The sequence below is a fragment of the Amyelois transitella genome, chromosome 21, assembly GCF_032362555.1.
Source record: "Amyelois transitella isolate CPQ chromosome 21, ilAmyTran1.1, whole genome shotgun sequence".
NCBI classification, from domain to species: Eukaryota; Metazoa; Arthropoda; class Insecta; order Lepidoptera; family Pyralidae; genus Amyelois; species Amyelois transitella.
Genome location: NC_083524.1, coordinates 3,047,178 through 3,073,870, shown reverse-complemented (window position 1 = coordinate 3,073,870; position 26,693 = coordinate 3,047,178). Strand labels below are relative to the sequence as shown.

General features: G+C 36.0%; 1 protein-coding gene across 1 annotated transcript; it reads right to left on the bottom strand.

Annotated features, from left to right (window-relative positions):
• Positions 1-609: 609 nt before the first annotated feature.
• Positions 610-15,334, bottom strand: LOC106136629 (uncharacterized). Its single transcript, XM_013337235.2, has 2 exons — positions 15,240-15,334; positions 610-1,842 (listed from the first exon to the last, which is right to left on the bottom strand). Exon 2 carries the CDS (start codon positions 1,792-1,794, stop codon positions 1,438-1,440), a length of 357 nt encoding a protein of 118 aa, XP_013192689.1. The 5' UTR covers positions 1,795-1,842; positions 15,240-15,334; the 3' UTR covers positions 610-1,437.
• Positions 15,335-26,693: the final 11,359 nt, after the last annotated feature.

Sequence of the window (26,693 nt, the reverse complement as noted above, 5' to 3'; positions counted from 1 at the left end):
GTTTTTTGGTGGACTATGGTGAACTTTTTGTATAAATAATACTATTATATTGTTAGGCGTTTTTTTTATTTTAGTTTACTTATGTTCATGTTGATCATGCCCATTACAAACTTTTTTATAGGTTAGTGAAACATACAGCCTCTAATAACGTCATACGAAAAATTCTGTAAATATTTTTTAACAGACAGAATGGCTTTAATAACTTATGTTTATTGAGATAAAATGTTAAGTGTCCTTGATTGAATCTAATCTAAAATAAAATTGTAACTAATTACAATAAAATACTAGTAAATTCACATAGTATATTTGTGTTCAGTACATACCTATCTTAAATTTATCAGTTTCATATAATTTAAATTAATTTATACACATTCAATTGTCATAAATAAAAAAAAAAAATAAATAAAATGAGATCAAAGAAAGATATAGTCCATGGAGTATGTCAAAAATATATTTGTTTAAAATAAATTAAATTTTTATATTTACTTATTGTGACGAATATTATAGGTATTTTTTGTTAGAAGATATTAGTTATATATTTTTTTAATATTTGACAGTTCGTTTGTTTAATATAAATATTTTAATTAATGGTATTTAAATAAAAATAAAAGTTATATTATTGTTTTTTTCTAACTATAAATTGATATTCACGTATCGTATATTGTTGAAAAAACAATAGATATACCTATTAACATTCTCTTCTACCTTTTGGCACTAGACCTGGTTACATCCTCACAACTTTGGAGAGGAACGCCTTTGACCAAGAATCCTGAATCGACTCCCATCTGACCTCCGCAACCTTTGCAAAGGAACCTAATTCATATTAACTTACCAAGACTTTAAGTTAATCTTAGCAGTTAGGAATAAAGCACTGTAATAATATACAATTATTAATGTTGCTATCACAAATTTTCCACATAAAGTATAATTAAAATTAACAAACTGAACTAAATAATAAATAAAAATTAAAGTTTTGGAGATTTCGACACGTGTTATGTAAATCTTAAAATAATTTTAAGTAACAACAACCCAATTCATTATAAAATTATCGAAAAAAAACCACTCAAATCGTTCACTACTTTCAAGATCTTTTTTCTATCATTTCACAAAATCAAGCTAAAAACGGAAAATTTATAAAATATGCCAATTTATATACAAAGAAATTGGTGGTCATTTCGTCCTTCATATTAATGTTTTAGAATCTAATACTAAGTCATTGAAATTTTATAATGATAAATTCATTAATGAAACAATTATTGAAATTACGTTGTTATGTACGACTAAGTACAGCTACTTTTTCATTTTATATAAAAAGTTCAATTTTTTTAAATAAATTGTTTCTCAAATAAAGATATACATATATTAGATAGGTCTTTAATTCATCTCATTTTGGTAAAGCCGTAGAAAGTATTATTCAAATTATCATTAAACTTAAACCTATCCCGTGTTAACATTGTCTGAACCATTACGTTCATTAGGTTTTATTTCTTCATCACTTTTGTCACTTTGGTCTTCACTAATCTTGAGGTTTTCTTCTAGAATATCATTAGGATTATCTGTTTCTATATGTTCATAAGGTCTTCCTATCCAGTCATACCTCTCGTCTCCTTCCGACCATATATACGAGCCATCGTCAGAAATCATTCTCTCAGTACTAAAATCAAAGTTCCATTTCCTTTTCTGTTCTTCTAGATGTCTTTGTAGATTTTCTTCTATGACTTTCTGGTAGTCTTTATTTGGTTGTTCTTCTGGAAATAACTGTCGGCATGCTTTTGGTTTTGGACTAGGTTCCATATCTGGAAGGTAACTTGTGATGTGGGCGAGGCCGTTCTGATGCTTACCCTGAAAATAAAATAGTTTGGCGTTTTAATTTATGACACCAATTTTGTACAGTTAGGAGGATTAAATTATAATTTTTCTCTTTACTCTCAGTGTCATGAAAGCGAAGTCTGCTAAAAACAGCATACAAGTATTAATACGTTCTGTAAAATGTGTGAAAGGATTCAAGGAATATTTTTAGATAATTGATTTTATGCCGTGTGACACCAATAAAAAATGGATGTCGTAAAAGGCGACTAAGCAACAGGCTTATAAACTTGGGATTCTTCTTTTAGGCGATGGGCTAGCAACCTGTCACTATTTGAATCTCAATTCTATCATTAAGCCAAACAGCTGAACGTGCATGGCTTATCAGTCTTTTCAAGACTGTTGGCTCTGTCTACCCCGCAAGGGATATAGACGTGATTATATGTATGTATGTATATAATTGATTTTATGGCACAATCGCCTTAGTAATTTCTTGGTGTCGGATAATTCCCGTTTTTGTCATTCAGTCGCTTTCTTCTAGATTCACAGGAAGAAGACTAGCCTTAACAAAAAAAAAAGAAAATCTTTGCTATGGCAAAATTTAGATATGACATAATATAATATAAATTATATTTGTAACGTCATTATAATATATTTCTTTATTAATTTGTCCATTATGAAAGACTGTGATAAGCTTAGCTTTCTTCTTATCGTATCATACATAGCATTATACCAAAATACTTACAAAGTAAGCAAACAAGTCCATTCATTTGCGAATAACCATTTACCTACTGCTATCGTCTCTCAACACAAGAATTGTTTACAATACAGCAAGAAATTAGAGGCCGTATGGAATGCCATTTGTTTTAAATAGAGCGCGCACTTGCAAACCATTTAAACGACAGAGACTTGAAATCATCGTATATAAGATCTTTACTGAGAATTGAAACATTTGCCAATAACATTGATCAAATTCTTGTTTATTCCAAACTAGCGACCCGCCCCGGCTTCGCACGGGTGCAAAATTATAAATGTTATTATATGTACATAAAAACCTTCCTCTTGAATCACTCTACCTGTTACAAAAAACCGCATCAAAATCCGTTGCGTAATTTTAAAGATTTAAGCATACAGACAAACAGACTAAAATAGCGACTTTGTTTTATACTATGTAGTGACGAGTCTCATCTCAAGTTAAAACAATAAAATGAATCACATGAAAAACAATACAAATGTTTTGATGCAACAGTGAAAGCAAAAGAAGTATGCCGTGTGGTTCCCGGCATCAATAGAAAAAAATAATAGGACCACTCTATCATTCCCATGAATTTCGTAAAAGGCTTTTAAGGGATAGGGTTAAAACTAAAAGATTTTTCTTTAAATCGATGTGTTAACAACCTGTCACTATTTGAATCTCAATTCTATCAAGTCAAGAGCTGAACATGGCCCGTCAGTCTCTTCAAGACTGTTGGCTCTGTCTACCCCGTAAGGGCTATAGACGTGACTATATGGATGTATGTATTCGTCACGCTGCTTCCTTATTATTTTCGAGTCAAATACGCACTTCACTATAAGTATGTAAGTACTCTGAGCTTAGAACTTGAACCAATGACGTTTATATGTAAACATCCGATGACCTGAAGCTAAACTCTACTTAAATTGATGATGGACGAATGGCGGAGGTTACTGAGTAACTGATTTACTGACAAACACATCGGCGAAGTTAGGGTTTGCTCTTAAAATGAGCGAAAAAATTGTTAGAAACTTGCACATTCAGGCAACTGTGTATCCATGGTTCAATATGGGTAAGGTTCCCTTGCGAAAGTTGCGGAGATCATACGCGCTAGACTCAGGGTCGCTTCGTGTAATACTATGGACTTACTTAATCTAAGATCGTTGTCAATGACTGGCTCCTCCTTTGTACAACATATTTTTAGGTACTTATTTAAAATAAATTATTGATGGTTCGAATCCTAACGCCATAATGTGAATACTCTTTTCTGAAGTACTTACATGAAATATATTAATCTGATTTGACATATACGGTCATAGCGTCGTTGGTCGAAGAGTTAAAGTATCTGACTTAACAAAGTGTAATGACTGATGTGTAGGTTCGAATATTAATCAGATTAATATACTCGTATGTACTTCAGAAGCATTCACATTATGGCGTTAGGATTCGAACTTTCAACCGGACACTTTAACCGCTCGACCATTGCCGGCCATATATCACAGTTCACGGTCAATGTCGGTTACATTCCCTGAAGCGTGACGTAGCGGCAGAGTAGGGGAGAGCGACGAATGACGTTTCGTGCCGGACGCACTTTTACTCTTGCGAGAGAAAGTTATAGCTTGGTTGCAGATAGGAAATCTTAGTGCTCATAAAATATTGTTCGGTCTATTAAATAGAAATCAGAATAAGAAAATAGAAATGACTGAATGAATTATTATCTTATTTTATTGTATTATTTAAATTTATCTAATGTTAGTTTTAAACATAATTAATCGAACAATCTAACTAATATTATTAATGCGAAAGGGAGTATGTTTGTGTGTTTGTTACCTCTAAACGGGTTAACTGCTGAACCATATTTTAAAAATTTCGCGTGTACATAATAGAGAGTTTGTAAAGTATATATTGAGAAGTAAATTTGTAAAGTATATTGTGTACCTACCTTTCTTCCAGGTAAAAAGCCATAGTTCCCGTGGGATTATTTTGAAGGTGGCGCTAAATTCGCGCGGGCGACGCAGCGGGTAAAGGCTAATTACATAGAGTCATTATGTAGCAAACGTGAAAAACGAATATTTATATAAATAAAAAAAATATATTACTGAAAATGTATTAATAAAATTGCTTTTATTTAAATTTGGAACTATACGGCTGATTTGTCATCGTCTTGCAATTTTCGGGTCAGTTAAAAAATAAGCCAGGATATTAGCAATAACTATTTTTTACTGAATTAATGATTCTGTGACTTGAAAAGAACAAACTTACCTACTGTTTCCAATATTGTCATTAGGTACCCAACAAATGGCATACTTCAAAAAGTTATATCAACTGTAATTTCGAATAGCTTAGTTAAACATCTTTAGACTCTGTAAACTACATACATACAAAATGTGACGTCCATATATCTTGCCGGGTAGACAGAGCCAACTGTTTTGGGAACACTGAAAACCCACGCTCTGCTGTATGAATTAATGGTTGAATTGAGATTCAGATAGTAACAGGTTGCTAGCCCATCGCCTAAGAGAAGAATCAAAAGTTAGAAGTTCTCTGTAAAGTAGAATTAAATACCTATGCGGTGTATTTTACACTATCCCATGTTTAAACTGTCAACCGATGTGCGGAAGCAGCAATGCGTTCTAAATTTAAACGGGGGAGGAGTGTTCAACAAATAACGTTGCGCACGCGCCGGTAAAATAGTGGTGTAACAACTAATATCGATAAAAATATATTTACCATAAAGAGTTTCCTATTTTGGGAAACCGTATTTAGAAATGATTTTCTCATTTTTAAATAAGTACCTTCGGTCGGTAAGGTGCCCGGTTAAAATACGTGATGCGCAGAAGGCACAGGTTCAAATCCCAACTCGACCATGTTTACTTATTACTGTTTTCGAAGTTATGTACTGTACATTATTTTGAAAACTAAGAGACGCTCCTATGGTGAAGGAAAATATCGTGAGGAAGCCTGCACATTCAGGACATTGTGTAACCATGATCGAACCAATACGGATTAGGTTTACCTGCAAAGGTTGCGGAGGTCAGACGGGAGTCGCTTTGTGTAAAAACGTGACTCACCCTAATCCAGGATCCGTGGTCAAAGACTTACTCCGGTCTGCTTTCTAGAGTTATGAGGATGCAACCAAGACTAAAGCCAGGAGGAAGAATAGAAATATTATCGATAGATTTTACGACCGAATCCCAACCCTAGTTACCGGCGCGGATGCAAAATGGCGTCTCAACTAACCGCTTCCTCCCGAAAGCCGACAAGTGCATCCGAAATGGATACCCCAGCTGATGCGAATGTAAACCGATATTAGTTTTGTATTCTCAGATATAAAGTAATATTTCTCTTATTTAATTTATTTCTAAAACGTCGATATTTATTTCAGTGTAGTTATAGTACCACTCCATCTTTTTTTCCGTAAATGCGACTAAGGAAATAAATATATCTACATATATACATACATATAGTCACGTCTATATCCCTTGCGGGGTAGACCGAGCCACGTTCAGCTTTTTGGCTTGATGATAAAATTGAGATTCAAATAGTGACAGGTTGTTAGCCTGTCGCCTAAAAGAAGAATCCCAAATTAATAAGCTTATCCCTTAGTCGCCTTTTCCGACATCCATGGGAAAGAGAAGGAGTGGTCCTATTCTTTTTTTTTATTGGTGTCAGGAACCGCACGGCACAGAAGTAGTACCTACATATATCTACATCCATATAAATGCAAGTTTCCTGCCCCTAAAAAAAACTATCATTCTCCCGTTTTACGTCATAATAAAAAGCGAAACAGCAAAGAAAGAAAACGTAGCGAAGATATAATATGATTTCTTCCCTCGTAGATTGTATTAAAGCCAATCAAAGGAAAATTAGTTATTATTATTAGGAAGCTTAGTTATTTAAGCGATGGGCTGGCAAAGCCACCCGCCACATTCTGTATTTCAATTCCATCAATGAACAATCCAGCTCAAATTGCCTGAGTCTTGTGATTTTGAATATAGTCTCTATCAACCCCGTAGAGGGTAAAGATGTGATATGTGTTTTAAAGGTAAAGGTAGTGCTCTGATAATTTTATCACTCTACGAACACTGTAAATTATTTTGGTGATAACTTGTATATGTAAACAACAACAATTTTAATATGTAAATAACTGAAAAAGGTATTTTCCTTTGTAGGTTTAAAGTATGTGTAAGTAAGTAAAAGTAATACCTACGTATACATAGATTTGAAAAAAAAAAGTGGATTGAAATCAAAGTTTCAATTTTCGGATGAAAAAATAAACAAAATAAAAAAAGTAAATAATCAAAAATAAACTTTATCGATCGGTCAAGTCAATCCACGTCAAAGTCAATCAATTAAATGAATCCTTTCAAAGAAACCAGCTGAAATTATCTATCTAAAAGTCAAACGTTTAATTCGTTACAAATAACTGCTAATAGCGTTAACGAATAAATTGGAGATCAATTTAGAGCTATTACTTAAAGTATAGAGAATTTACGCCCGCATGACTGTCTGTCACTACCCTCTTGGGCCAATTGACGATTTAGGATGACGCTGAGATGAGACAATGGAATGAACACAAAATTAAGGTGCATTACGGATTATACAGAAGTATCAGACATACATATGGTCACGTCTATATCCGTTGCGGGGTAGACAGAGCCAACAGTCTTGAAAAGACTGACTGGCCACGTTCAGCTATTTGGCGTTATAATAGAATTGAGATTCGAATAGTGACAGGTTGCTAGCCTGTCGCCTAAATCAAGAATCTCAAGTTTATAAGCTATTTAACTAACTACCTTACATACTTATACTTACCATAGGAACGTACAACTCTTCTTAAATTAAAATCTTAAATTTAAATTTTTTGACTATAATATTCTGCCGTGTGGCTCCCAACACCAATACAAAAAAGAATAGGACCACTCCATCTCTTTTTCATGGATGTCGTAAAAGGCGACTAAGGGATAGGGTTACAAACTTGAGATTCTCTTTTAGGCGATGGGCTAGCAACCTGTCACTAGTTGAATCTCAATCCTATCATTAAGCCAAATAGCTGAACATGGCCATTCATTCTTTTCAAGACTATTGGCTCTGTCTACACCGCAAGGGATATAGACGTGACCATATGTATGTATGTATAATATTCTGTCATTTCAGAGCCTCATCGGTGATTGTCATCAAACTTACTGGAGCATGATACGTGTAGAAAATGGCCACTGTGCCTTATAAACCAACCAGTACTTACGAATGATTTGAATAGCGCAATTGAACCTTGATACTGTCGTCAAACAATGCCGTGACATATCAGTTAGTCCACACCACGCATCCGTTCCATTGTTTCAGCTCGCCACCCGGAAAGTACGATGAAAGATGAGTCTTCAAACTTGGTAATGATTTAGACAATTTCACCGCAACTGGCTATATAAGTCATGTTGCAAGTATATGTCGTAAAAGGCGATTAATGGGGCAAAACTTGGGACTCTGCTTGTAGGCGATGGCCTACCTACCTACAATTTGTCATGGTTTTTAAAGTTTGTGGACTATGTGGGCTTGTCTCTGATAACAGAGGTCCCGGCTTCGAATCTCGGCCAGGGCACGATTAGAAACGAACTTTTTCTTACTAGCCTGTGTCTTGGATGTTTATCTACATAAGTATTTATTCTAAAATATAGTATCTCGTAACACAAGTCTCGAACTCACTTCAACGTTAACTCAATCTGTGTAATTTGTCCCGTATACATTTTTAAAGTATATATTTCTAAGGGGTAGGCTTATAAACTTGGGATTCTTCTTTTAGGCGATGGGCTAGCAACCTGTCACTATTTGAATCTCAATTCTATCATTTAGCCAAATAGCTGAACGTGGCCATTCAGTCTTTTCAAGACTGTTGGCTGTGTCTACCCTACAAGGGACATCTATAACCATATGTATGTATGTATGTATATTTTTTATAGTTTCGGCAAGCACACGGCACGTTCAAACAAACTATCAACAGTGTTTTGGGCTATTATACGGACGTGTCAGTTAAATCAGCCGGTGGATGGGGGGAACAGAACCATCAGACCATCCGTCACACATGATCTGACCGACCAAGGACATCCTGCCGCGATTCCGTCCGGGATTTATTGATCCATTAAATCGTCTTGCACCTGAGGGGGTTGAAAGTTATTTTTATTGACTTTATCTTCTTTCTTCGGGTGTAAATCCCGATTATATGAAGATAAGTATATCCTTTCCAAGTGAAGACTTGGAATGGAGTTTGGGGTGTTTTTGAACGTGATCAAAAAATGGGTGGTTCTCTATTAAGAAAAAGAGAGCTTAAGGATAGGCTTTCCAACTTGGGTTTCATCTTTTTGGCGATGGGCTGGCAACCTGTCACCATTAAATCTCAATTCAATCTATAAGCCAAACAGCGGGACGTTGCCTATCAGACTTTTCAAGATTGTTTGCTCTGTCTACCCCGCGAGGGATTTAGACGTGATTATGTGTATGTATTTATTGCTTTCGGTCCTCTTCTGCCACACACAATTTTACCAACGTTTGTTAGAATATATACAATACATAGATATATACCACCACGCCTGTCTCCCATAGAGATTAGATCTATGGGTATGGATTTCCACTTGCTACGATCCCTAAGGACTTCTCCTGCTTCGTCCACACTCTTTACTACAAACATACTCGACGATAACCGGTAATCCTAACATTAAAATAAAGGTAACAATTAAGTAAATTATTATCGCCGATTTTCTACCGTTGGCAGATTGACACGCCTTTGTCCTGTGTTTTTTTCGGTCTAAGTCACGAGGGCATCCTTCCGATTGTATTCGATCGTTGAAGCGTCACAAATGGGGAGGAAGTATCGAATAGTATCGATTACATGTAGTTAGTATCGTGAGTTTGATTTTATGGCTTTTTACGACGGTTAGTTACGATTTTAAAATTGGAAGTGGTTTGTGGTAAATTAAATTTGAAGAAAAAATATTTAATGAAAAATGATTTAGACAAATCACATTTTGTACTCATGTTATGCAAAAAAAAATTTGAATTTGAATTTGGTTTTGACACAATAAGCATGCACTTATTTTAGGTTGATCTTGATGATATCTCAATATTAAGTTTTTGCATCAATAATAAAAAATTAGCTTAACTTTATACGAAGATTTTCTCATGTAAATGTATGTGATTATCAGTGGACAACGTAAAAAGTCGTTAAAATTAAAAATGGCGGACAATGGCCGTTTTAACTGATCAAAAAAATCTTCTAGGTATGATAGAAATTGTAATAATGACGCATGCGCACGCGCAGTATGTATCGCTAATGTGCTCCGTGCCGCGCAGGAAATTGCTGCACACTCCATCGACGAGTGTTGCACTAGATTATGTGTTGAACCACAGATTATACAGGTCGCTTCGCTTCTAAGAAATCAATTAATCACAATTGATTTGTTAATATTTAGCTATAATTGGCAAAAGGTCAGGTCAAGGGTACCCGAAACCGCCGAGCATGAAGAGAGTTATGAATGTGGATAAAGCGAAGGAAGTATGCAGAGATCGTGGCAAGTGGAAAAATGTAGTTTCTACCTACCCCTCCGGGAAAAAGGCGTAATTTTTATGTATGTATGTATATTTAACTATTGCTCTGCCGTGTGGTCCACGGCACATAATAATAGGAGCACCTCCAACTCCTTCCCATGGATGTCGTAAAAGGCGATGAATGGAATAGGCACATTAATCTATTGCAGCTTTGAACATAGTTCGATATGGACTAGGTATTCCTCTGCGAAGGAGGCGGAGGTCAGAGTAACTTCGTGTAAAAACTGTCTTACCTAATCTATAAATCATATATATCTTTATTTTGGAACTGAAAAGTTAAATCAAACGGAAGAAGATTTTTTAAAATTTGTGTTTAGTCTAAGAAAAATTCCGATTTCACATAATAATAAGGTTTAAAGAATTTTTTCTTATAAAAAGATTATAATAAATCCAATTAAGAATAAGTAGTACTTTTGTACAAAATTTCCCTTTAGTTAAAGTTATATTCATATTTATTTTTGCCCTGATGTACATAAATATAAAAATAAATAAATAGCTAATACACATAGTATGAAAACGGCATTGGGTTTTAAATGCAATGCAATTCAAAATTTTGTAAACACGCTGTATAAGCATGTAAGTACTTACAGAGCGGTGAACGCATGTCTCTCGATTCAAGCGGATCGGAATTTCGATTTGAACACCATGCCCGTTTTTGTGAAGGGACAAGAATGTAAGTAATTTAACAAACACGCGTACGGCCTCCTGTGTGATGTTAAATCATGAGACCAACGACGATATCTTATAATTGTAATGGCTTTCCTGTTTAAAAATTAGTTTTGTTTGTAGTATATTTATTGCGCAGAAGATCAAATTATCCATGCTAATATTAATGTGAAAGTGTGTTTGTTTAGTTGTGTTTTCATCCAAGACCACTGAACCAATGTCTTGTGATGATGTCAATGATTTGATCATTTTTGTAAATTATGAAAAAGTTAGGCTTCGTATTGAAATACAGCTTTACTTTCAAAGTAAAATAAAAAAAATCCTTTACTTAAAACAAAAAAAAAATATTCATGGCTGTTGGACACGTCACAATTTCATTTCAAACAGATTACCACAAAAAACTTTAGAGACTGACGAAATAACTTTATTATGCTTATTATTATGTCAGCAGATACGTCGTAATAAACTTACAGCGTGACTACGGGCAGTCTGTCAAATAACAATTGTATATTTATGATTACCGCTGACATCTACTGACAAATATAAAAAAAAAATATTAATTTTTTTTTCTGTCGATTTTTTTTTGGGCTTGTGTCTTGTGCACTCTACTTTTCATCTTCAAATTTGTTATTCATACATATATCAACGTCTTCATGACTTTATAATAGACATAGCCAACTTTGAAGCCTCAAAAAGTTTGACAGACGTCATCGCTATTTGATTTTATATTCTGTGGCTTCGACAATAGATTATAAATTGGCCTTTCTTGTCGATGAGACAAAAGGTGTACTTAGTGCACACCACTCCTTAAACTCGGATTTTTCAATTCATACACCTACCAACATTCAAATAAAGAACGCTTTTCTCGAATCTATTCATATCATATGGCTAATAAACTTGGGATTCTTCATTTAGACGATGAACTAGCAACCTGTCACTACTTGAATTTCAATTCTATCACTGAGCCATACAGCTAAACGTGGCTTTTCAGTCTTTTTAAAGATTGTGGGCTCAGACACTTGGGACACAGACGTGATTATATGTATATATTCCTTTCACCCCAACCCCATAACGTAGAACAAAAACAATTCCACCCCCTGTATGTCTAAATTCCACCCCAAATGAATGTCAAAATACACGAACGAAACGCACGCGCATCGATGAAATATCGATCTCGGCGCACATCTGTTTTTAATCTGTAAGTTCATATTGTCATTATATATACATAAGATCACGTCTTTATCCCTTACGGGGTAGACAGAGCAAACAGTCTGGAAAAGATTGGAAGGCCACGTTCAGCTGTATGGCTTAATGATAGGATTATTATTATAGAAATCAGAATAATATAAGAATATAGATACTTAACAGAATTCTACTTATATTGTATTTTTTTAAATATAGGAATGATTTGTGTATATGTCTTGCTACGCATGCAGTTTTAAAGCTGTAAAATAAAACTAAGAATAAATAAACATATATACATCCAAATAATCACGGCTATATCCATTGTGGGGTAGACATAACCAACAGTCTTTAAAAGACTGACAGACCACGTTCAGGCTTGTTTGGCTTAATGATAGAATTGAGATTAGAATACGTAGTGCCAGTTTGCTAGCCCATCGCCTTAAAGAAGAAATCCAAGTTTATAAGTCTCTCCCTTAGTCGCCTTTTACGACATCCGTGGGAAAGTTCATTTGTTTGACTCAACCATAGCATTGAGATTCAAATAGTGACAAGTTGCTAGCCTATCGCCTAAAAGAAGAATCTCAGGTTTATAAACCTATCCCTTAGTCACTCTTTACGACATCCATGGGAATGTGATGGAACGGCCCTATTCTTTTTCCTATTGGCGCCGGGAACCACACGGCAAACACACCGATAGTCCAGCTATCAGGGAAATAATTACGATTCAGAGAGAAATATAGTCAGAACTTTATAGGGTCGCCCTCGGCTACGGCAGCGTAGAAGGTATCCTATGTTCATCTCCTTTCCACACTATATGTATGCTAAATTTCATGCAGATCGGTCCAATGGTTTTGACCGACCAACACACTTTCATATTTAAACTTAAATGCATACATACATAATACATACATAAAATCACGCCTCTTTCCCGGAGGGGTAGGCAGAGGCTACATCTTTCCACTTGCCACGATCTCTGCATACTTCTTTCGCATCATCCACATTCACATAACTCTCTTCGTACAAGCTCGGCGGTTTCGGGTACTCTTGTACTCGGGTACTTAAATGAATAAATACATGCTTGCGGGGTAGACAGAGCCAACAGTCTTGAAAAGACTGAATGGCCACGTTCAACTATTAATGATAGAATTGAGCTTCAACTAGTGACAGGTTGCTAGCCCATCGCCTAAATAACAAACCCACGTTTGTAATCCTATCCCTTAGTCGCCTTTTACGACATCCATGGGAAAGAGATGGAGTGGTCCTATTGTTTTTTGGATTGGTGCCGGGAACCACACGGCACTACTACTTAAATGCACGTGGCGAAGAATATGAATGACGTTCGCAAAAGGACAGGGTTCGAATCAGGGCAGGGGTGTAACGTTTGTTTAGGAGATTCGATCGGTGACGTACCACGCTTCGTCAAATTATATTCGGTTTCCAGTTACAAAGGGCTATAAAAGTATTTTATTTACTCGTATTTCGGTTTTATACATTCGGGTTTGTATTTGTAAACTAAACTACTACGGCCACGGCATGATGAGAAACGAACTTTCTCTAACTTCAGAAGAAAATGCTGCAGTGCAGGGTGTTACCGCTTCTTCTGCACTGACGCCTTGGAAGCGGCAGTGAACTTAGTTTTAAGTAATTTATTTGACGTCAACCAATGTTGTGTAACCAAACGTTTGACAATTATTAAGCGATATGTAGTATCCTATAATAATGAATAAAAATTTTGAATTTTCGAATTTTGTCCTGGGTCTTGGATGTTTATCTATATAAGTATTTATTATGAATATAGTATCGTTGAGTTATAGTATCTCGTAACACTAGTTTCGAACTTACTTCGAGGCTAACTCAATCTGTGTAATCTGTCCCGTATATATTTATATTTACTACTTAAATAAATAACAAATTGTTTGTTTTTTATATCACTCTGTTTTCCCCTTAAGAGTAAAGTCATGCATGTGTAAGAGTAATGAAAAATTTACTTACAAGAAAACGTGAATTATGAAAATCCACTTAAAACATCCGCGTTGGGATTCTTCTTTAAACAACGGGCTAGCGACTTGTCACTTTTTGGATCTCAATTCTATCATTAAGCCAAACAGCTGAAGGTCTTTTCAAGGCTGTTGGCTCTGTCTATCCCGCAAGGGATATAGACGTATGTAAATATGTAAGTACATCTAAGTTTGTAAGAATTTTAATTTTTCAACAAGATTTTAGAGACTCCGCGAAGACCTAACTCTGCTTACAAAATCCCCCCCTTGATTTAGTGAAAAAAGAGCGGCTTTCTTTTCTATAGAAGTTTTTCGTTGGGAGACCGCAATGACACGGTGCTTACGCCATTAGGCCAACCGTCACGGGTTCAATCCGGGACGGGAATGCGTGCAGGTGCATAAGGCACGCGTCACGCTACAAACAAATCGATTTTCAATACGTGATTAACAATTTTATGTAAGTATTTTCGTACCATAACAATCTTAAATATTACTAGAGAACGATCCCGGTTCTGTCCGCGAAATAAAAAAAAACATACATACATACATATAATCACGTCTATATCCCTTGCAGGATATACAGAGCCAACCGTCTCGAAAAAAACAATAGGCGACGTTTGGCTTAATGATAGAATTGAGAGTCAAATAGTGACAGGTTGCTAGCCCATCGTCTTAAAGATGAATACTCAGTTTATTCATCTATCACATAGTCGACTTGTACGACAACCATGGGAAAGAAATGGAGTGGTCCTATTCATTTTTCTATTGGTGCCGGGTACCACACGCCACATAATCGGTAAGCATTCATACTAATGACCTTAGGAAAAAGATATGACTGCTGTGACATTTGAATCTGTTGCCTCAGAAGTTAAGATCGGATACGATTTTAAATCAGATATTTTGACCATGTTTTACCCACACGACAGACGAAACACGTAATCTGGGTCTCATACTTATATAGTTGAAGTAGGTACTTAAAGCAAAAGTCATGACTCATATAGCTCTGAATTTCACCCTTATGCATTTGATAAAGAGCAAATGATTTACAATAATTCCTATGGAGATGGCTGCATCTATGGTGGTGTTATTTCACCTGAACCACGTGTACGTGCCCTTAATGACTATTTTCTGCATTAAAAATACATTACTTGCATATGATGCAGGCAATGCATGCTTGACAATATTGTCTTTGCATAAAGTAAGTACGGTACAAAAGATGAAAAATGAAAAAAAAAAGAAGAACTTAAACTACGAACCTTTATGGTTTTAACGCTGACCGCTTCATGTATTTTTCTAATTCGATTTTCAAATTTCCGGACAGAACACAATATGGCGTGTCGCGTACAGAAGCCGCGCGCGATCGACTGGCTAACAGCTGATTTTGACGTTAGCATCGCGACATTTTGAACTCTATTCACTGAGAATTGTATTGCGCATGCGTGTTTGTGTTCTTTGTTTGGATTCATTGCATTTTGTTTTTGTAGAGTGTGTAAACATTATGGTAACTTAACACTTTGTTGGTACCAAAGAAGTCGTAACAACGTACGACTATATTATTCTGAATCTGTGCTCTGTTCTCATATCTTTGCGTGTCTCTAGTGTTGCGGATGGTGCAACTCCGCGACTGTTATTCGGGGCATTGGGTTCGCTTTTGGTTATTTCCTTGGTTGTCTTTGTATGTCGTTGCCGTGTGGTTCCCGGCACCAATACAAAAAAGAATAGGATCACTCCATCTCTTTTCCATGGATGTCGTAAAAGGCGACTAACGGATAGGCCTACAAACTTAGGATTCTTTTTTAGGCGATGGGTTAGCAACCTGTCACTATTTGAATCTCAATTCTATCATTAAGCTAAATAGTTGAACGTGGCCATTCAGTCTTTTCAAGACTGTTGGCTCTGTCTTTCCCGCAAGGGATTTAGACGTGACCATATTTATGTATGTATTGTCTTTTACAACAAGCACGGGAACGAGGTGGATATGAAGACAACTATCACACTACACTCGAATCAGCTTCCCATACTTCTTCTTTGTCGTGGCGTCAGATCCACTTAGCAACTCCTCTTTTCGACCTTGATTGTAATTCACCGAAATGTATTCTTTTAAAATAATTGGAGGCGCTAAAAATCTTGTTTGCGACGAACAAATAGTTAATAATTAAATTTATTTAATGTATACTTCACAGGATCCTACTCGGCTGGGAAGCGTTCAGGAAGACGCTTAATGTCTCAATGTCTTAATGTAATGCCTCCAAAATACTTCAATGTCTCAAAAAATGGTCTTTGACCAGTGTGTGCTGCCAGTGATGCCGACCTACCACCTACTGTGCTAAGACGTGGTCTCTAACTGTGAGGCTCTTAAATAGGAACAGGGTCACTCAGCGAGGTAGTTTTTCTGCGAGATCGAACCAAGATTGAGGAGATCCGTAGACGAACGATGATAATCGACATAGAAGCTCAGGTCAGCAAACTGAATTGGCAATGGGCAGGCCACTTTTAGATAGATAGATATATCATTTATTTGATTTTCTACACACAATTTACAATTGCATACATAAATACATATGGTCACGTCAATATCCCTTGCGGGGTATAGACAGAGCCAACAGTCTTGAAAAGACTGAATGGCCACGTTCAGCTATTTGGCTTAATGATAGAATTGAGATTCAAATAGTGACAGGTTGCTAGCCCATCGCCTAAAAGAAGAATCCCAAGTTTGTAAGCTAATTTACAATTTCATATGGAATACAAATTAATTAGGGTGTTAGTTTTAGCAATACAAAAAGGTCACAACTCAACTTATTTATTGCTATAGAGCATTACGCTGATTTTCAGTTATGACTTCATATTTCTAGAAGGGCTATAGCGGATGCGGCCAAAGAGTCCTCGAATGGAGATAACGTACCGGAAAGCGTAGCGTAGGAAGGTTCCCCCCCGAGATGGACCAATGATCAGGTGAAGTCCGCGGGGAATCGTTGGGTACAAGTCACCTCCAGCAGAGCGAGGTGGAAGTCATTGGGGGAGGCCAGAACTGCTGAAATGATGAAGATACACACATACATATGGTCACGTCTATGTCCCTTGCGGGGTAGATAGAGCCAACAGTCTTGAAAAGACTGAATGACCACGTCCAGCTATTCGGCTTAATGATAGAATTGAGATTCAAATAGTGACAGGTTGCTAGCCCATCGCCTAAAATAAGAATCCCACGTTTATAAGCCTATCCCTTAGTCGCCTTTTACAACATCCATGGGAAAGAGATGGAGTGGTCCTATTCTTTTTTGTTTTGGTGCCGGGAACCACACGGCACATATGATGATATTATGATGAAGATGATAAATTTATATTTCTTTCTTTCTCTTCGTTTTAATTAATATATTTCTAACAAATGGTATGTCGCAGCAATTAAATAATGAACTGCAGTGAGATAAAGTTCGTTAACCTTACTGCAATAAGGGTCAAGGAATGCGGGGTGTGGTGTTATCAGTATGTATGTTTAGACTATAGTTATATACACACACTATTAATAAAGATATTTTTTTTATTTAAAAAAAATACCGTGTAAACTCAAATAGTACGCAATTGGAAAGAGATGGAGTAGCCCTATTCTTTCTCTATCTAGATAGATAGAGAAAGAATAGGGCTACTCCATCGTATGGATCGTATCGTATGGAGGCGTCTCCAGCATATGGATAAGATTATCCATATGCTGGGAACCACACGGCAACGTAAGGGATTATGACGCGATATGTATAAGTTAGGTATACTATCGCGGGTAACCATTTGTTCTATATCAATGATTTCAACGGTCAAGTATCGGATTTCTGTCACTAAACCTCCCTTGTGGTTGTAACATAGTACTTTCTCAAAGACATAGATCTGGCTAGATAGCGCAAGTTCTGTATTAAAAATTAGGAGTGTCAAGGTTGTTTTGTTTGATGTAATTACGGTTTATGGCATTAAAACTTGGACCCAATACTGTCTTTATATGTATTGTATAAATTATTATATATAAAGAAAAGTTTATGTGTTAAACGTGACAAATCTTGTTTTTTTATTTACTATGAAATCAACAGGATACTTAATACTTTATCAACCTTTTCCCTAAAATGAATATCACCTCTTTTTGTCTAAAAATAGAATACTGACAAAGCTTCAATAAATACTCTGCTATCCTTATTACTAGTTTTCTTTCAACATCCTGAAATAAAAGCCCAGCCTATACGAGTATTACTCGTAAAAGTCAAGTTTCGAAGGTTATTTCTGAGTTTTTTGTTACAAACAAAAATTTATGGATTATAATACTGTTTTAGGTTATCCTATTTGGTAGATTTTATAGGGACAGCTCAGTATGGTCTATACATGTAAATTGCGGGTCTAGCTTGATCTATGTCTGTGTACTGTCCTGTTCCTAGACTTGTTATACTTGCTTATTTCCCATAACAAAGATTATAATTACGTTATATTCTATAAAAGGCAAAAAATGGAAGGACTAAAGGAAAATTATATAAACTGGTGGTAGACTATAACTTTTTAATAAATTGCCGACGTATACCAATACGATAAAATCAGTATGATGATAATATTATACACATACATACATATTATCAGGTCTATATCCCATGCGGGGTAGACAGAGCCAACAGTCTTGAAAATACTGATAAGCCAATTTCGGCTTTTTGGCTTCATGATAGAATTGAGATTCAAATAGTTGTTAGGCCAATCGCCTAAAAGGTTTATCCCTTAGTCGTCTTTTACGACATCCATGGGAAAGAGGAGAAGTGAATCTTTTTTTCTGCCGGGAACCACACGCCACCAATAAAAATAACAACAGCAACCTGTCACTATCTGAATCTCAATTCGAGAAGCCGAACATAACTTGCGAGTATTTTCGAGACTGTTGACTCTGTCTACTCCGTGAGGGAAAGAGAGGTGATATTCACCAAGAAAATCGAAAGCCTTCAAAATTAATGCTAACATTTCCTATAAATTTGAGCGGAGCGCTCAACAACGAATTTACATACATACATAAAATCACGCCTTTTTCCCGGAGGGGTAGGTAGATGTAGAATGACTACATCTTTCCATTTGCCACGATCTCCGCATATTTCTTTCGCTTCATCCTTAATTCCATTAATTCCATTTCATGCAAACTCGGCGGTATCGGGTACTCTTGACCTGACCTTTTGCCAGGACGACCTCATTTGATCAAGGCTCGGACGTCTAGGCCTTCCCACTCCTACCTTTCCTCTACTCTCCTTGTACATTTGTAGTCAACAACGAATTCAGTTTTAAATATATTTTTGTTTTTGACATGACAGACATCAGTCAAAATCTAATCAATTAACATCGCTGTTCCTCACAAAAAGTGGTCTCTCAGGCCGGGAACGGCCGGGAATCGAACCGTGACCCTTACGAATGCACCCTGCTATCCTGTGCGTGCTGGCAGTGTGACGGAGACGTTTGTAAACGAATCTGATTTTGATTTTATCACTTCCCCTTGACTTCGCATTCAAATGAAACTTTTTTTTTTTTTTTTTAATTACAACGAACTAGCTTCTGTGCAATTTCAATTTGTGGGTAATTCTAGAAAAAAATGCCTGTGTTATTCCTAAAAGTCTTTTGTGTCTATTTGTGTAACAAATTTCATAGAAATCGGTCTAAATTATTTGAAAACTAACATATTATTACAATGTTATTTAATATACGAGTATTATATGATTTGTACATGCTTCGTCAAGATCATGACCAGTGCCGTGTGGTTCCCGGCACCAATTAAAAAAGAATAGGACCACTTCATCTCTTTCCCATGGATGTCGTAAAAGGCGACTAAGGGATAGGCTTACAAAATTGGGATTCTTTTTTTAGGCGATGGGCTAGCAACCTGCCACTATTTGAATCTCAATTCTATCATAAAGCCAAATAGCTGAACACGGCCATTCAGTCTTTTCAAGACTGTTGGCTCTGTCTACCCCGCAAGGGATATAGACGTGACAATATGTATGTCTGTATGTATGTATGTTCGTCAAGACATTTATTAAAGGCGTCGTTTTCAAGACTAAATCCTCGTTATTGCGTCGAGGGTTAAACGTGGGAGTGGCCTCAGGATCTATGTGATCCAATCTACTCGTCACGGTCTCTGAACACATCCTTGATCTTTCAGACTTGGAAGCAAACCGCAATTGGAAAAAATCAATTAAAAATCATGTTTTATTTTTTTCGACATCCTTTTCGGCTTTGTGGTTTATAAACTTTCATTTTTAACCGACTTAAAAAAGGAGGTTCTGGAGTAATATTCTCCTTGGGAATTTGAACTGAAATGTCTGCTCTGAAAAAATGTTACGCACTTACATCTATACTAATATTATAAACCTGAAGAGTTTGTATGAACGCGCTAAAAATAATTTTGCGTTGAATAGACCATTTATCGAGGAAGGCTTTAGGCTTTGTAACATCACATTACAATTCTTATAGTTGTGAGCAAATTAATAATGGAAAATGTGAAAAATCCTCGAGGGCTTCAATGATGCCCAAATAACTATTCCACGCGGACGAAGTCGCGGGCACAGCTATCCAAAATAGAAACTAAATTAACATGCAAATAACACTTCAAACTATTAAATTAATTCATTCTTCTGACATTATTATAATGTTTTACATCCGAGTGAAGTGTAACAATAAATTCTTAACGTCTCATGCATAGTAATGGGAGGAAATCCTGGAGGCAGAGTCATACTCCACTGATTTTCTGGAGTCTTGTAAACATCACCCTCTTTTCGACCAACTGCGTAAGCGATATAATATGCAAATTTTTAGATTTTAAGGCCATTTTATTTTAATGTCCGTCTTTGTTATGCAGTGCTTCCTTCGGTAAAAGATTCCGGTCAGATTAGTAGTCAGATATCCTTTGCGGGGTAGACAGAGTCGCAGGCATGAAAGACTATCAGGCCGCTGATAAGCCTTAGGTAATATTAGAATTGAGATTCAAATAGTGATAACAGTTTGGCGATATTAATTATACTGTACTTTTTATATTGGCGAAACAAAATTATACGAGTACTCTTTCTACAATGATTACGGAACCAAATACAATTACGCGACTTCGAAAATCATAAGTTTCATATTTATTTTGAAGAAAAAAGTTCTTTATTCTTTTTGCAATATATATTTTATAAAAAAAAATTTGCATACGATTTTAAAGATCGGATAATTATATATTTGCTAGCGTTGTCACGTAAAATACTCTTCCGTTAGTTAAAGGGAATTTGATATTTCGGAAATTGCAGTCCTTGTTTCATATCCTTCCTGGCTTCTTGAGGTTTCACATCTGTTTGCGTATGCGCATGGCAAGCTGATATCTGGGGTAGATCCTGTCTTAAATCGTTGTGCGGTTAACTTGACAACAGTATTATTTTGACTAAGTAAATTACCGTTTGTCGTGTGGTTTCTGGCACTTTTGAATAGATCCACTCTATCTCTTTCTCACGGATGTCGTAAAATGCGACTAAGGGATAGGCTTAAAAAATTGAGATTCCTCTTGTAGGCGATGGGCTACTTTGAAAAGAGTCATTGGTCCACGGCCGAGGTGGAATTTGAATCTGTGCCTTTCTGTGCATCACGCATTTTAACCGGGCACCTTACCGACTCGACCAGCGACGCTCTGAATATCTACATGACCTTACTTATGCAGAAAGTAGGTAGTTATGTTATTAAGTACTTTTCTATGCGACCCACTTGAATGAGTCCAAGAAACCAATGTAAATAAAGCAAATAGGCATCTGCGGCGCTGCGGTAATACGCTTGTCTGTGACACCGGAGGTCCCGGGTTCGAATACCGGCCAGGGTATGATGAGAAACGAACTTTATCTGATTGGTCTGGGTCTTGGATGTTTATCTATATAAGTATTTATTATAAACTATAGTATAGTTGAGTTAGTATCTCGTAACACAAGTGTCCAATTTACTTCGAGGCTAACTCAATCTGTGTAATTTGTCCCGTATATATTTATTTATTTTAATAGGTATTTTAATAAGCCTCTTTCATATAGAAATATTTTATTAGTTCATTGGTAAACATTCAAAAATGAGGGGAATAAAGAACAATTGAATTATTATTTAATTTGACGACTAAGGGATGTCGCGTCAATGAAAAAAGCATAAACATTCATTTTTATTGCTCATCCCGTATCAAAATGCTTTTGAATTGGACCAAACAGCGGTTTGGGCTATAAAATAAATTGTTTTAGAATGGTTTAATTAATTAATTGAGAAAAATAGATAATAAGGTTAGAAATACAATGGTCGACTGGTAGATAAATGGGTTTTTAATGTTATGTATTGTATAACATACTAACTATGCGTCACGTGACTACGCTCCCGTGCGTGTTCGGGATAAAAATTAAATTATATAGGTAATAATATTTATTATTCGTAAATTTTGAGTGAAAGTTTAACAAACTTACACACTATCCTCACAGATAATAAACAATACTAGCTGTCATCCGCGACTTTGACTGCGTTAAATATCCAAAAATTTTAACTTATTATGTTATTCCAATGTCAAAGTTATATAACTGTCAAATTTCATGAGAATCCGTTCAGTAGTTTTGCGAAGAAAATATAATTAACACACCTTTCGCGTTTATATACAATTCCTGACAATAGTTTTGTGAATATTAACGATTGCGGGTCTATCACATAATTCAAATTCAAATGTCTTATTCGTTAGGAAATATACCTACGCGAATTCCGCGAACGAAGTTACGGGCAAGTTTCCTCCGGTCTGACCTTTGTAACCATTGCAGGGAAACCTAACCCATATTGGATCACAATAAACGCAAAACTAGATGAATTCACTTAGTCATCTTTTACGTCTTCCATATGAGAGACATAGAGTGGTCCGATTCTATTAAAGTGGCGGGAACCACACGGTACAAAACCGAATGTTGATTATCGATAGAAAATAATTAAAAAAAATATCTATTTGACAAAAACCAGATGGCAGAAATATGAAACTACGGCATCAGGCGAGTTTTTGTAAAAAGAAAAAAAGTTACGCAAGCCATTTGTTGGTTTGTTATAGAGTTTATATATATATAAAGTGCGCATTGGGTCTCATGTGGTTACCGGCGCTTTAAAACAACATCCGCCACTACAGTTTATTTCTTTTTCAAGGGATTATTGAAATACAATTCTACTCTTAAGGTGAGGCGAAGCATCGTGAGGAAACCTGCACATTCAGGCAACTAGATGTGTAACCTAGATTCAATACGGGTTACCAAATGGTCAAAATTCCCACGGGACCTAGCTAGAATTTTCAGTTCGGAATATGAAAACGTTTTAGGGAATGTTCTAATTTGCAATGCGCACTCTACCGACACAAGAGGTACCATACTGCCTCTTTGGGCCAACGAATTCGTGGTTTATGATTTATCCGGCCGCGGAGTGAAATGGGTGGGTTTTTGCTTACCCTGTTCTGGGCTTGTGGCAGCTCATTATGACCTCCTGACCGCTTTCATGAAACAGATGGGTTTTTTTCAGATGATAACAAAAAAGACTTAAGTGAGATGCAGATCTTTCGATCTGTCATTCGGTTTGACGAAGGTCTAAGGTACTGAATATCTATCTTCAAAGTATATCTGTTGCTGAGTCCAGGGTCCATATATGACCACGATCCAGCATTGCACGCGCGACGTCGTTTTTATAGCGCGAAAAACAATCGCCGTTTCGCTTTTTATGACTTGAAACGGGGTAACGATAGTTTTGGACTTGACCAAGTTGGGCCAAGTGACTCAGATCTTGAAACCTAATCTAGTTTTGATTGTAGAATTTGGAATTATATTATTGTGATTACTAGATATATAATACAAATAATTACGCCTTATCCCGTATGCCGTGTGGTTCCCGGCACCATTACAAAAAAGAATAGGACCACTCCATCTCTTTCCCATGGATGTCGTAAAAGGCGACTAAGGGACAGGCTTACAAAATTGGGATTCTCTTTTAGGCGATGGGCTAGCAACCTGTCACTAGTTGAATCTCAATTCTATCGTTAAGCCAAATAGCTGAACGTGGCCATTCAGTCTTTTCAAGACTGTTGGCTCTGTCTACCCCGCAAGGGATATAGACGTGACCATATGTATGTATGTACGCCATATCCCTTACGAGGTAGGGTGGCCAGAGTCAACGACGAACGAAAAGACTGAAAGGCTTTGTTGAACTGTATGGTTTAATGGTAGCATTAGAGATTCAAATAGACACAGATTGCTAGCCCATCGCCGTTAATAATAATTCCAAGTTTACAAGTCTTACCTTGATGTGTATAATCTGAACGGGAGTAACAGCTGGTACACACAACGTTATTCCCTACCATGCCAGCTCGGAAACTTGCATTGGATGTGCGCCTATTCCCTATGTCGCCTTTTACGACATCCATGGAAAAGGGATAGCAAATTCTACAGTGCCGAAAACACACACATGTAGATCTAAATACATCTATACAAATAATATTATAAAGCTGAAGAGTTTGTTTGTTTGTTTGAACGCGCTAATCTCATGAACTACTGGTTCGAATTGAAAATTTATTTTTGCGTTAAATAGACCATTTATTGAGGAAGGCTTTAGGCTGTATTACATCTCGCTGGAACTATAAGGAGCGAAGAAATAATGGAAAATGTGAAAAAAAAAACGGGGAAAATTATTCACTCTTGGTTTCAATGATGCCCAAAATAACTATTCCACGCGGACGGAGTCTCGGGCACAGCTATTTTTTTTATAATAGATCTAAAAATATTTTTTAACTCAATCAATTGACGACATAGATTAAGTGTAATCATTCCCAGTTCATCAGTCTCAATACATCATACTTACATCCAATCCTTCAAACGCTGTATTGAAAACCCTGTCAATTAGGGTTGAACTCGGTTAAGGGTTGGTTCCAATAATAGAATTTGGACCACTCAAATTCGTAGCATAACTAAACCAATTTGCTTCGGTTCCATCAATTAAGATGCTGCATCATATACTTTTTTGGACTAACCTCCCTCGAAGTGTTTTTACCCCTATCGAAAAAGAGTAGTACCTATTCCAATGTATTTTTTTGTGACTGTGCGAACGGGGAAACGTCATCTCATAGTATATTAAGTGCCAAAAATTATTTCGACTATTATTATTAGAGGTATATATAATAAATATGAAACACATTTCAATATAGATTTTGAATGACAAAATTGATGAACTAAATATACCTACTTAATGAACTATAGGTACTCATTAGCTCAATGAGCGCGCTAAAATTCGATCTCTTGTTTTTTTTTTAACATTAAGCAATATTAAAAAGACACCAATAGAAAAAAAGAATAGGACCACTCTTTCCCATGGATGTCGTAAAAGGCGACTAAGGGATAAGCTTATATACTTGGGATTCTTATTTTAGGCGACGGGCTAGCAACCTGTCTCTTTATATGAATCTCAATTCTATCAGTAAGCCAAACAGCTGAACGTGGCCTATCAGTATTTTCGAGACTGTTGGCTCTGTCCATCCCGCAAGGGATGTATACGAGATAATATGTATGTATGTATGCATTACTACAAATCATCACATTAGGTTATTATATTTCCTTTTTAAATAAGGACACTGGAATTGTACACATGGAAGGTACCTAAAATTTTTATATAGGTATTTATTATTCCACTATTAATTCATGTTTAATTTAAAAAGCCTATATTTATTATGGAGTAATCAATATTTTATCATTATATTATGTGTAAACCTTCCTTTTTGGAGAAAATAAGCAAATCTTCTTTTTAAATCTCCACCAACAAAATCAACAACAAAAGATAAAAACACATGTCTGCTTTGAATTAAATAAATATACTTACACAAATGTTTGAAGTAAAAATTGTGTGATTAATTTAGTACATTTTTCGAAAAGGTAGCTCCATCTTTTGTGGAATAGCAGAACTTTAAACGTAAAATCATAATTAAGCTGTAATATTATAATTTTAAATGGCAGGTAGAAAACTTAATAACAGATTTAAGTAAATAAAGTATAAGACTTTGAGATTTGTCTAATAGTTTTGCCTGTTAAGTAACATCATCTGATTCGAAAATATACAAAACAATTTAACGTGGTCTGAGTCTTGTGGCTAATTGGTCTGTCTACCCCGTCTAGGAATGAAGACGCGGGAACAAGGCGTCAGTCTTGTATATTTTCTGGGAGGCCAAGTTAAATTAATTATTCTTTAATCTAAATTTTAAGAATATCAAGAGAAACTAACTTTTTGTAATTGGCATGTGTCTTGTATGTTTATCTATCAAGTATTTATTATAAAATAAAGTAACGTTGTGTTAGTACCTCGTAACACAAATCGCGAATTTACTTTGAGGCTAACTCAATCTGTGTAATTTGACCCGTATATATTTATTTATAATAGAATTTAAGCACCTGAACGTGGCCTATTAGTCTTTTCAAGACTGCTGGCTCTGTCTACCCCGCAAGGTATATAGATGTGATTATATGTATGTATTTACGTCTTGCCAACAAAAAACTGAAATGTGAAGTATCACTTCCAACGATGACAATAGCCGTGATGTGACAATAGGCTAAAAAAACTGCGGGTTGCTGTTTGAATGCACAGAGCCCTGAAGTTCGCTCTTTACTTTGCTCTGTGTTGGCATATAAAGGAGTGCCACAAGTGTTTCCGTGATTACG